This window comes from Juglans microcarpa x Juglans regia, chromosome 6D (assembly GCF_004785595.1).
Source record: "Juglans microcarpa x Juglans regia isolate MS1-56 chromosome 6D, Jm3101_v1.0, whole genome shotgun sequence".
Taxonomy (NCBI): Eukaryota; Viridiplantae; Streptophyta; class Magnoliopsida; order Fagales; family Juglandaceae; genus Juglans; species Juglans microcarpa x Juglans regia.
The window spans coordinates 37,545,669-37,558,479 of NC_054604.1; the positions used below are offsets into that span (position 1 = coordinate 37,545,669).

Genomic DNA, 12,811 nt, shown 5'->3' on the forward strand with positions numbered 1-12,811 from the left:
TAAATTAATAGCTTGTTGGCTGTTTGCAAAGTGTGAAACGCTTGTGTTTGGTTTTCTTCGATTCATTCATCTTCATGGATGTCTTTATTTTGATCCGGTGGAGGAAAGTAGGTACGTATTTGAGGCCAAAACCATTAAGAGAATGGAGATTCTGGTGCCCTCCACACTTCAGTGGAAGATGAATCATGTAACTCCACTTTCATTGCTTGATTATTTCATAAGGAGGCTTTGGTTAAAGGGTCATCTCTGTTGGGAATTTCTATGAAGGTGTGAGCGCATCTTTCTCTCTGTCCTCACGAATCCCCCCTCTTTATATGAGAAGAAAACGATGCGTGCAGAGTTGGGGGAGGGAGGGAGATTCGGAGGGAGGAAAATCGATTCAGAAGAAAAGAGGGGAAATAGGCATGCACGCGAGTTCAGGTAAGCTTTTTCTGGAGTGCCTATGTGTCGTCTATTTATTGGCTGGTGTAAAATTAGGTTTTATACCATCCGGTTGTAAGCTTTTCCCTATTTAAAAAAAAAATTAAAAAAAATAAATATAAAATTCACATAAAAAAATAAAAAGAATTTTTAACGGACTTCCACTATTGTATTGAGTTATGTCAAATACATGCACAGATGCTTTACTTTCTTCGGAATGAATGAAAGACATGCACAGATGCTTTAATTTCTTCGGAATGAATGGCGAGACATTTGGGGTTGAAAACTGGAAGAACGTCTTTGTCCCCTGTTTTAGAAAGAAAAGTACAGAGATCACCTGCAAAATGCTTCTAATCGCAAACTTTTACAATTTACCGAACTATCACCCACTTCCCAAATAGTTCGATTATGCAAGTATTTGTAGCTTGGTAACATATTGAGTTTATACATCTTTGATATTTGCATCGAGAGTACGTACGTATGCTGGAGACCCGAATTCGATCATTTTGGACATTAAATTACTGGAAGTAACAGAAATTTTATTTGAATATCAATACGGAAGGAATAAAAAGAAATGGTTTTCAATGCCCGAGATTTTAATTAGCATTGCTTGCCTATCATACAATGAAGAGCTCCGGCAGATAGAGCGGTGGTTGTTAGATGGGAAGCTGGTCTTGCAACTCGTTGCTCTAATGTAACTCGCTGGAGTTTCTCGTCCGGAAGGTGTAAAGAAAGCACCATTCAGCATCACATCTCCATCTGACCTCCAATTCCAATTCTTCCAGTCATCATTTTCCGAGACATGATATTCACGTTTAGTGACCTGAAACAGATCGATCGAACGAACTAGTACCTCCGAGAGATCAACTAATTATTGTTTTGGTATAATTAAGTATCAGGGGGTTGGTTTAGCAGGCCAGTGAAGTTTAATTTGCTGTGAAGGGTCCACTTTCTTATCATGATAACCAATTAGCCTGTTTATAATTTCACAGGAGAGAGAGAGAGAGAGAGAGAGACTAACCTCTTTTGTGGAGTTGTTATTAGATGCGATGAAGACATTCCCTTGGCTATTAATTGTCGGATTGGCACTTCCACCAATTGCATACATCTCCCACTAGGTGTAGACATTGTTCACAATGTGAAAATATCCATGCCGACATCTGCAATGATTTGAAAGATCTTTTTGGTTTTAGAACATTTCAGTGTTCTTTTTCTCCCTCCTTTCACAGAATCTATTGGCAACTGAGATCATGATTTGCACTTACTTCTCTGCTAGCTAGATTGATGGGTTAATTCAGTTATAATTACGTACCTTGGCATTCTTTGAACCAAACCTTCCCCAAAGAAGTTGAAGGCTATGGTCACTTGCATATTCTTGTCTGCAAGGAAGTCATCATTATGACCCATAAACATGGCTTCATTATGATGAGTATGAGATTGTTATGGCTGTTGATCCATATACAGCATCTATTAGTCCGTCATGGCAATTTGCTAGTGTGCAGTGATCAATCCACACATCCCTAGACCCGAATATCAATATCCCATCCCCATCTGACTTTTCTTCAGAATGCTGCGGTTGACTCCATCTCCCCCACCATGGCTTTCCATGCTGGTATGCAATCATGTATGTAGATGTTATGTATGATGATGTTACTCACATTTTCAAGAGTGATGCACGGCCCATTTGATATTTGGACGTTAAATCCTCTACCATCGATAGTCTTGTACGATTTCACCAGAAGTTCTTCCTCTAAATGGATGACCATGTCATGATCGAAGATGATCCAAAGCGGTTCATCTTGGGTTACAGCATACCTGAGTGTGCCTGGAACTAGGTTTAAGAGGTCATCATTTTATGAATCTTTGACAACGTATAATTTGCCATCTCTCCCTCCGATGGCGTTGCGTCCGAACCCTACTGCACAATCGGCTAGCATCTTACGGTTGGTTTCCCAGTCGGGGTCGCATCTCCAGCAGTCATCAATGGGGTTCCCAGTTCTGCATGGCTCTATCCCCAGAGGCCTTCTCGCCGAGCTCCTGCTTAGATAAACGTATGTAGACTGAAGAAGTACTGGTCAAAACACACAAATTAAAAGTAGAACGTCCTAAGAGACCCTTAACAATTATATGAAGAAAAAGTGAATTGAAGTACTAGTGTGTATCTACAGACCATTCAATGGCTTCTGATACTTGCATCAGCGGACGTGCAGAAGATGGAAGGGTGCATGGCATGTAAGAACAACATGATAACTAAGCAGAAGAGGATCAAGAAGTACTCAACAGTCATTTTAGGGGAGCGGAGGGATCTCATACTAACACTGAACATTAGTTGAATTTTAGGTTAAATCGATGTAGACATACGGAACATTGCAGGGCATTTATAAACTAAACGTCGATGCGACATCAGAAGGAGATAGATTGGCCGGTTAGGTACAAAAATTGATTACGTTTTTTTTTTTTTTTTCCCTCTGTTTGCCAGCTTATATTTGAGCTGAAACAGCAACGAAAATAAGGGATGAAGTACACATGCAATTACGCAAAATTGAAAGCCTAAGTGCAAGTGATCATGATGACATTACCCAGATCTAGAGAACTTGATTGGCCTAAAAAACTGTTGGGTACGTATGTGCTCAGATTGGGTTATGAATTTGAATCTAAAAGATAAAAGAAAAAGGCTGGAATGAAACTGATCTGGCTCTTAAAAACCGGTTTTATTGAACATGTTAATGATCTAGTGGGATCAGACGGCATATATTAATTATTTATATAATTGTTTTACATTTAATAAATTTATGTACATTAATTAATTAATATGACTTAATTATAAGCTTTTATTTAATAATTTCTAAATTATAAAAGAGTCATGTGCATGCATGCATGGATTAATATGTACGTACGTAGTTAATTAAAGCTGCTTCTTATTTCATCACAATATATTTTTTTTTTGTAAGTAATTTCATCACAATATATTTATCAATTAATTAATGATCATCAGATCAGTTTATCTTTACAAGTTAAGGGAAGGGGTGAATTCGTGATCATCAGCTAATCTTATAGTTGTAAATGACAAGTAGTACACCTTGCTACAGAAAACCATCATAGAATTTCTCAATGCGAGTTAGTCTACATACAGTCTTCAAATAGGACTTCAAGCCCATACAATTATATTTAAAAAAAATTCAAATTATAATAATATTATTTTTAAAATAATTTTTTTTTTATCCACATTTATCAATAGAACTACAAATACAATCCCCTCTCAAGATTGTAAATAGGATTTCTCAATGCTAAAATAGTGTCTCTGGGCCAACCAGCAAGCTGGGTTAGGAGACGATCATGATGATGGACTACTATCATGTTTAATGATAAGGAAAAATCTTCAGGCCGGTCGGGTGTCTTTACCTTTTTTACACTGGCCAATAACATCTTAACAAATGTGAGATTTATGTAATTTACAATGTGAACTAGTGTATTGAATAACTCCTCCTCATTTCTCTCCTCTCCCCTCTCATTTCCCCTCTCCCCTCTTTCCCTTTCTCTCTCTCACCAGCATCATCTACTGATTTCCTCTCCCCAGCGCCAAAACAAAAACATTATGATAATCTCTTGTTTGCTAGTGTTTTTCCTTTTCATCGTTTCAAAACAAAGACATCTTAACCTTGTGCATTCAAATCTTAAACAAATCTTCAAAAATACAACAAATCTTCTGCAAACACCCAATAAAAGCAAATCTTCAACAATCAATACAGCATTGAAATCCTCATGGTTTCTGTTCAAATCTCCAACACACACCCAGACACCCACATAGTATACTGGTGACGACCATGGAAATTGTCTATTTCTTCTCTGTAAAATGGTGACGACAAGCGATGTGTTGTCCTGAAAGTTACTATATTACTAACGCCCATGAATTTCAAGTGCAGGTATCAAAAGCTAAAAACCCAATTTCAAGTGCAAGCATCAATTTCAGGGTGTCTTGGGTTTTACCATTGCATTATTAGTTAGTACAAAATCATACTATATGACATATTAACCCATGCATTTTTCACATTTTCTCAACAGCCAAACAGAAATTAAAATCCCACATTTTCTCAGCAGTCATACAGAAATTAAAATATAACAAAATAAAGATATGATCGGACTTTGGTTGAGGGGCAACAAATTGGAGGAGAGGGAGGGAGAGAGGGGGGGTTTCAAAGGAGAGAGAGTATTTTACAGAGAGAGATCAGAGAGACAAGGGAGAGCAGGTGACGGGTGTTGGGGGGGGGGGGGGGGGGGGGGAGAATAAAATAACGTGATCACACATGCATGCGACTTTATTCTCTAATTTGATGCAACCCATAGCTGGCAATGTCTTTTGGTGGGGTGTAAAAGAGGGATTGTCACTCGACCAGTTGGTAGCTACTCTCTTAATGATAATCACCCCAAAGGCGCGCGCAACAATTAAGAAATGACACATTAATTCTGTGAAGAGAGAGATAGATGAGAAGATGAAGCCCCAAAAAAGGATGCATTCAGCAACAAGAAATGCACTTCTGCATGCATTAATAGAGATCCCCATAAGTAATACAAAGTGGGGCGATCTATACATAATGGAGGCATGCAAGAGTTGGAACTGCCATATATAATGGGACGGGTGGAAGTCGTCTGACTCTCAAAATTTGAAAAAATAAACAAAACAATAACCTAATTTTGAAGGTCTTCAAAACCCTTCCTTTTTGTTGCCGGGGGGGGGGGGGGGGGGGGGGGGAGAGGGTGGTTGGTTGAAGATAATATATTTAAATTCTCGTTGGAATTTTTGAGGCGATACTTTACTTCGTCTAACAAGCTGAAAGTTTCGCCTCAAAAGGACATTTTGGGGTTACTATAGAATTTTGCGAAGTCGAGAATTGGGATTGACAACTTTCAAAGTCGCCATTACATTCTTTGAAACAAAAATAAACGGCTTCGATTTGATGGAATTTAGGGAAGGCAAAAACGTCGACGATGGCTCCATTGTTTTTACTGAAAGTTGTCTTTCGGAAAGATATTTTCTCTTGTTTTTTCTCTCTGGAAAATCTTTTTTATTCTGTGTGTGAAAATATCTGCACTTCCTATAAATCACAAACCATACCTCACAGAAATTCTCAATGAATTATATGGCGATGTCCAACCTTCTCTACCCTCTAAATCCTACTCTTAAGCCTCCACTTCTCTCACCCTTCCTCAATTCCTCCTTCGCACAAATCAACTTCCCCAAAAAACCCAGAAACCCAACCACAAAACCCAGAAGAACGCACATCACCGCTCAATCCAACGGCAGCGACTCAGCCGACCCCCCGACCGCTTAATCTCAGCCTTATGTTACTTCTACCCCTTCTTTGATGGCATACAGTACGGAAAATACGTTATCACGCAGTTCACTCCCATTCAGGCTCTTATCCAACCTTTGGTACCAGCTATAAGGGTGTTTAAGAGCTTTCCCTTCAATGGGTTTTTGGTGTTCTTGACCCTTTACTTTGTAGTTGTTAGGAACCCCAACTTTAGTAGGTACGTTAGGTTCAATACCATGCAAGTTATTGTGCTTGATGTGCTGCTGATTTTTCCTGATCTTTTGGAGAGGAGCTTCAATCCAAGAGATGGTTTGGGTTTGGACTTGTTGATGAGCTTTGACAGCGCTGTATTTTTGTTCCTCCTGGTATGTTTGCTCTATGGGTCTTCTTCCTGCTTGCTGGGTCAGGTGCCCAGATTGCCCATTGTTGCCGAAGCTGCTGATAGGCAAGTTCTTTGAAAACCCATTTGGTTCTCACTGTGGCTTTAGTAGCCAATTGAATTTCATTTTGAAAGGAAGTGTTCTACAATATTGCATCTCAATGCACTTGGTCAAAAAGGATGAAACTTGTATAATTCCTTGTTGATATTCCTTTGTCGCTACGTTTTTTGGTTTTAATGAAATTGAGGAAATTATTGATGTTATATTCTCTAGGTAATTTGCACAGATAAAATGGGAATTTAGGGAAGGCCTTTTCACGTTGATGGTTGGTGTTAGTATTTGACATACTGTACCGGACTGGATATTAGGATATTACTGAACTTTTTCGTAGTTGGATGGTCCTAGGGGATGCAATCTAAGCTACACTGTTATCAGAGAAGTCTGGTTATTATTGCTCGTGTTTCACTTTGATACGTGTCACTTTAGTAGACATGTAAAATAGAATAAATTAGGAGATAGTTATGATTTGTATTGGAGCAATCCATCTGAATTCTAGTCTAGTAAGCAGCAGTGGCACCATATGGTAGGGTTTTTCTGCAGTTTACTGGAGTTGACAGGTTTGGCATGTTGAGTGGCATTGGTGCATCATTGCTGAGCCTTGGAAATGGAATTTACTGTAGCTACTGTACAATATTTCAACCTCTACTGTTTTCCTTCCAACTCTGTCCATGTTGAGCATTGCATATGTTACAATGTAGCTTTAATTCCTTTTTTGCTGCTTGGGGAAGCCTCTAGTGTAGAGGCTGTTGTCAAGCTGGTGGTAATGATGGAGTGCTAGTTTCCTTTTAAGAAGTTTCTTATGGCTGGAACTTGTGCTCCATATATCAGACAACGATATCCGAAGGTGTGAAATGGTGCCAGATAAGGAACTCTCTCGTAGAGAGCTTTCTGATATTGGAGATTGTTGATATCAGCTGGTGTTTGGTAAATTTTGGTCCATATGAAGGTGTTAGCTTTTTAGTGGCATTGGAAAGCCGACTCAAGAGTCTAAAAATTCACGTTTCACAAAGAAGTTTCAATGTTAAACCGGTCAAAATAGTTTTGTTAATAGAAGTTTTGAAATCTGGACAAAATGAGCTTGTGGGATGCTCGCCGACCTAGAAAGATGCATCATTCCCTTGCAAAAACTGGAGAATCTCAGGGGATCCTCAGTCTACCAAGTTAGGATTTGTGTCTGATTTCTTTTCTAAATTAACCAAGTTTTGGTCAGGGTCAACCGAGAGTTGCCGTCTAGGTTTATTTGAATCTCAATTTTGGGCCTAAAAGCCCAATTTTTTCCTTCTCTATGTAAGCCTTATAAATAAATCACCACTTCCATGAGTTTAAGAGATGCAGTTTCTTTGATCCTTTGGAGAGGTTCTTCAGTGTTCTTGAGCCTAAACAGTTCTATTCCCACACAGTCTTATGGAGTTCCAATTTGAAGCGAACTAGGTTCATTCATGAAGGTGATTCACATAGAGAAAGACCAGAGGTTTTGAAGCCACTACGGTGGGAGATGAAAGTGTCGGACTGAGTTTGCAAATTGGGTCTTCGAGATTTACAAAGGTTTCGTGTGCTAGAACAATTTGTGACAAATTCTTTATGATGGATACTTTTGGGGTTGGCTGGCCCTGAATTGGTTTTATCATTTGAAAGATATTAAAGAGTGCACAGCGGAATACCTCAAGCACAATTTTTTGAATTGTTCCACAAGCTTATCCAACCTCACCAAATAATCCAGCAAACCTCAAGTGTCTCCTCTTGGTGGTGAAGTGTACTGCTTAGAATAAACTAGAATAACACTCAACAAACCCCACAGCCTAAGTGCTTACTCAAGAGAGAATAGAAATAGAAAGATGTTCTGTAATGATCCAAGATTGTGTGGCAACCAGCTGTGGAGGGATATATATAGCCCTCCCTGTGCACCACTCACAGCTGGCCAGCCTTTAATCCTCGCACTTTTAATTCGAAGCATGTAACTCATGGACTAATTATTTATAGTGATTGACTAGATTTTGGTAATTTATCTAACAATTAGATTGAATACTCGTCTTAGCAATGGTGTGATTAAGAGAATATTCAAAATTGATCATATTTGTCGTAAACATCCACTCCACCCACTCTACTCTTGAGTGTTATTTGGGGGTCTAAATTCAGATTTTCACAAGGTAATCATGAGTGACAAGCATGAATGGTTTAGAATCGAATGAAACAGAAGTGTTCTCTTCTTTTTGCCCAGTTCCTCATGGATGTAAAAAGCGTATCTATCTAGCACCAATGTGACAAAATTGGGAATACTTGAAAGGATGCTCGGCGTGCTTGTTCTAATTAGTTCTAAGTCCCAACATTCGTCTCCCTGTGTCCAGTCAAGCTCCGAGTATTGCTAATTTTGTTGTTGTTCTTTGTACTGTTGTTAAGGAAAACAGAATAGCAGAACATTTTAATTTATCAGCAGCTACTCTGTTAAAAAAAAAAAGTTGTTGAATCTTGATATATTGCTCCTCCTCCTTTTGCTGTCATTCATGCTTCTTAAAAAAACAGAGGAAAAGCTTACATCTTCTATATATAATCTAGCAATGGTTATTGATGCTGGCTTTTCTTCTTTTTCTGTGTTTTTATTTAAATGGGCAATGTTGATTTGGGGTTTTCTAAACAAATAGAGAAGAATTTTCCCACCCACCCACCCACCACCTTCTTGAAAGTCCATATGATCTTGTCCCCGAACAGACATCAAATTTTGAATTCGAAACTACACACGATCTAGGAAAATTTGTCTTCTATTGGGCCTACCATTTGGACAAGACAACAACCTACATCTTTACACCTGAAGATTTTAGATTTTTATTTATTTATTGTTGTTTGCGGTGAGAGTGTTGTTTTACAGAAACATTTTTGTTTGGTAAAAAAAAAAAAAAACAGAACAATTCAATTCAATAACAACGCCACGAAACTGTTGTCGGTGGGGGGATTCTGCCGACGAAAGACTATGGATCATCAGCCTTCCACGTGGCAAAGTTCGCACTGTATGGAGTACGTAGCACTCCTCCTCCCCCGCACATATCAAACTGCCCTCCTATTATGAAATAAACTACAGAATTACCCCCAACCTGAATCTCCTGGACTACTTCGCCGACGTAACCATCAGTCGGGAAATTGAAAGGGGATTTTCGAACGCAGTTAATTTAAAGAGTGAAATGGGTCCCATTTTGATCGGCTTTGATGGGGGAGGATGGGGAGATTAGCAGATTCTATTCCATATACATTACTTGGAGTATGGGATTTGGGTGTTGTGTGTGTGACTAAGTACGTACTGCTTTGTCTTGTCTGCCTCGTGTTTTCTGACAATAAAAAAGAGCATCCTTACAATCCACGTGATTTCTCCTCTTCCTTTATTCATCTCAAACCTTCGTTAGATTATATTATATAGGACTAGAAAAATACTATTATACCGTCTCCAAGCGACCGCTCCATTTGATCTTTAGTGAAATTGTTTTTTTTTTTTTTTTTATTAATGATAAGGGAGTGATTTTAATGTATTAATATATTTTTTTTATTTCTTAAAAATATTAAAATATATGAATAAAAAAATTAAAAAAATAACTATCGATAATACTGAGTGATACTATTCAGACGGCATAATAGCACTGCTCTTAAAACTAATTCATCAGTTACTATTTATTTTTATATTTTATATTTATAATTTCTTTTATAGTGGATGTATTTTTTTATAGGAAATGAAAATATATTTTTATATCATATTATATTATTCCCATCCCTTTTTCTCGGTCCAACTAACTCTGTTTTCTGTCGGTCCACTATTATATTTTTATTTGATCATTATATATAGTGCCTTTTTTCATGCCATGATTTCCGAGTTTTGATCGTTCATCTTTTATTTTTTACTCTGTTTTTTGAAAACCTTGGATCTCATTCTTTTCTTTGATTTTTGTAGGTCTTAGAATTTCTATATGAAAATCTTACACCACACACGTTCATTTGATAAAGATGTAATTTGTTTTTTTTATTTTTTTATTTTAATATTTAAACGTGTATATTTAAATAAAATAATAAAAATAATAAATCATATATTAATTAAAAGATTATGCGCAAGAGTAGTATCGTCCAAGCTCGACCTCTAAAGTCAGATGGTGTCACTAACCGCTGTTAAGGCATTGATTTGATAGTGGTAATATATATATGTGCATGAATCCTGCTTGCAAATTCAAATCATTTACATTATATTGTTCCTTTGGTATACGAATCATCAATTTTTATTTAGTTTTTCTTTGATAGGGTGGGTAGGTACGTACGTGTGGTTGTTTGCTCCTACAAAGTCCCTATTAATCATTGGACCAACCACGTCTTAAATTAATCATCAAATTCTTAAAAATAAATAATTAAAATAATATTACATAGAATCGTAAAGTATATAAATATCGTATAGTTAATTTGAAAAAAAATAAATCTATTATTAAAATTTTTTTTCATAAGTCGTATTTATTTATTTTTAAAAAAATAATTGTGTAATACTGACACACTCACGACTGTAATTATTATTTTTCAATTGATAAAAATAATACACAATTGTGTAGTGGAAGCTTAAAACGAAAGATTCCCCACCGTTCTAATTAAAACCATTTTATTATTATTATTACAAAATCAATTACCTTTTATTAAAAATAAAAATAAAAATAAACAAAGAAATCAAGAAGAAAAAAAAAAGAAGGCAAGCACAAGTGGTTCCCATTTAAAACCAAACCCAGTTAAAAATAAACCAGAGTCAACATCCCCAAACACAAACACAGTGGCTTCACTTGTAATTTAAGAGCTAATCCAAGCCCCATTCCACCACCACTCACTACCTTACTCACACTTTCCACTACTCTCTAGTCTCTTCTCCCTTAATTCGTTACTTCGCACGCCCTGGAACAAAGCTCTCCCACAGCTCAGCTCACTCCCCAACACCCTCTCCTCCTTCTCTCTCCCCATCTCTTAAAAGCTGCCTTCTTTCGCTCTAACATAACAATGCAGCTCCGCCCCGCCATGGCCTCCGGTACCCTAGCGACAGTCCTTTCTCTCTCCCTCCTCCTCCTCGTCCTCTCCCCCACATCCCACGCCCACAACATCACGCGCCTGCTTGCCCAACACCCGGACTTCTCCACCTTTAACCACTACCTCTCCCTTACCCACCTCGCAGACGAGATCAACCGGCGCACCACCATCACCGTCTGCGCCGTTGACAATGCCGCTATGAACGAGCTCCTCGCCAAGCACCTCTCCATCTACACCATCAAGAACATCCTCTCCCTCCACGTCCTCCTCGACTACTTCGACGCCAAGAAGCTCCACCAGATCACCGACGGAACCGCCCTCTCCGCCACTCTCTTCCAGGCCACCGGATCCGCTCCAGGTACCGCCGGCTTCGTCAACATCACAGACCTCAAGGGCGGGAAAGTTGGTTTTTCTCCGGAGGAAAACAACGGCCACATCGGCATTTTCTTCGTCAAGGCTCTGGAGGGACTCAAGTACAACATCTCCGTCATCCAGATCAGCAACATCCTCCCGTCAGATGTCGCAGCGGCCCCCACCCCGGGCCCCGCCGAGGTGAACCTCACTGGCATAATGTCAGCTCACGGCTGCAAGGTCTTCGCCGACACTCTTATAGCCAACTCCGATGCCAAAAAGACCTTCCAGGAAAGCCTTGACGGAGGCTTAACGGCGTTCTGCCCCCTCGACGACGTGTTCAAGGCGTTCCTCCCTAAGTTCAAGAACCTGACGGCGTCCGGGAAGGCGTCGTTGCTCGAGTTCCACGGCGTGCCTGTATACATGTCCATGCCCATGTTGAAGTCCAACAACGGCATCATGAACACGCTGGCCACCGATGGCGCGAAAAAGTTCGACTTCACTGTGCAAAACGACGGCGAGGAAGTGACTCTGAAGACGAAGATCGTGACGGCGAGGATTACCGGCACGCTTCTCGACGAGCAGCCGGTGTCGATCTACACGATCGACAAGGTATTGATGCCGAAAGAGCTGTTCAAAGCCGAGGCACCAACTCCTGCTCCTGCACCAGCTCCGGAAGAGGCTGCCGACGCTCCCAAGGCTAGCAAGAAGAAGAAGAAGAAGGCAGCGGCGCCGTCGGAAGAGGAGTCCGACTCTCCCGCTGATTCACCAGAAGACGACCCGGCAGATCAGACGGCCGACGATAATGGAGCCGTTAGATTTGACTTAGCAAATCTTGGATCCATGCTCGTCGGTGCGTGGCTAGTAGTGCTATCCGTGCTGTAAGTTATTATTTTTTGAAAAAGTATTCACCTTTAATGGAGAAATAGACTAAGCAATTGGGAGGCTTGAGAATACTTTTAAGTGAAATGTCTTGATATTTCTCTGTTTGTTCTAATTAGTTTGCGTGTTCTTGGCTTCTTCTCTTTTTTTTTTTTTTTTTTTAATTTTCTAGGAGAGAATTGCCTTCATTTATTTGTAATGTGTTTCTTTCATTTCATTGGAGTGTGTTTGATGAGATTCTATTGATTACCCATAAAAAATGTTGCAGACTTGTTTATATGCCTTGGGATTTTATTTAATCATTATATATCTCTGTTCCAAAAAATTTCACATCTTTCTTATCCTAAATCCGATGGGTTATGAATTATTCAGCTC

General features: G+C 39.1%; 3 protein-coding genes across 3 annotated transcripts; 2 read left to right on the forward strand and 1 right to left on the reverse strand.

The window, feature by feature from the left end:
• Nucleotides 1-1,020: 1,020 nt before the first annotated feature.
• On the reverse strand, nucleotides 1,021-2,707 carry LOC121235609 (probable pectate lyase 22). The gene is given in 8 exon segments (XM_041131944.1): nucleotides 1,021-1,102; nucleotides 1,104-1,243; nucleotides 1,442-1,580; nucleotides 1,733-1,852; nucleotides 1,854-1,993; nucleotides 1,995-2,457; nucleotides 2,591-2,643; nucleotides 2,645-2,707. Coding segments are annotated over 8 exon segments (1,200 nt in total).
• Nucleotides 2,708-5,398: 2,691 nt separating this feature from the next.
• On the forward strand, nucleotides 5,399-6,375 carry LOC121235988 (protein TIC 20-v, chloroplastic-like). Its single transcript, XM_041132459.1, is given in 2 exon segments — nucleotides 5,399-5,733; nucleotides 5,736-6,375. Coding segments are annotated over 2 exon segments (639 nt in total). The 5' UTR covers nucleotides 5,399-5,549; the 3' UTR covers nucleotides 6,191-6,375.
• Nucleotides 6,376-10,906: 4,531 nt separating this feature from the next.
• On the forward strand, nucleotides 10,907-12,738 carry LOC121234730 (fasciclin-like arabinogalactan protein 1). The gene has a single exon (XM_041130806.1). It carries the CDS (start codon nucleotides 11,177-11,179, stop codon nucleotides 12,437-12,439), a length of 1,263 nt encoding a protein of 420 aa, XP_040986740.1. The 5' UTR covers nucleotides 10,907-11,176; the 3' UTR covers nucleotides 12,440-12,738.
• Nucleotides 12,739-12,811: the final 73 nt, after the last annotated feature.

Bases quoted from the DNA above. Each gene is read 5' to 3' on its own strand.
- LOC121234730 (XM_041130806.1), top strand. From the start codon at position 11,177: ATGCAGCTCCGCCCCGCCATGGCCTCCGGTACCCTAGCGACAGTCCTT.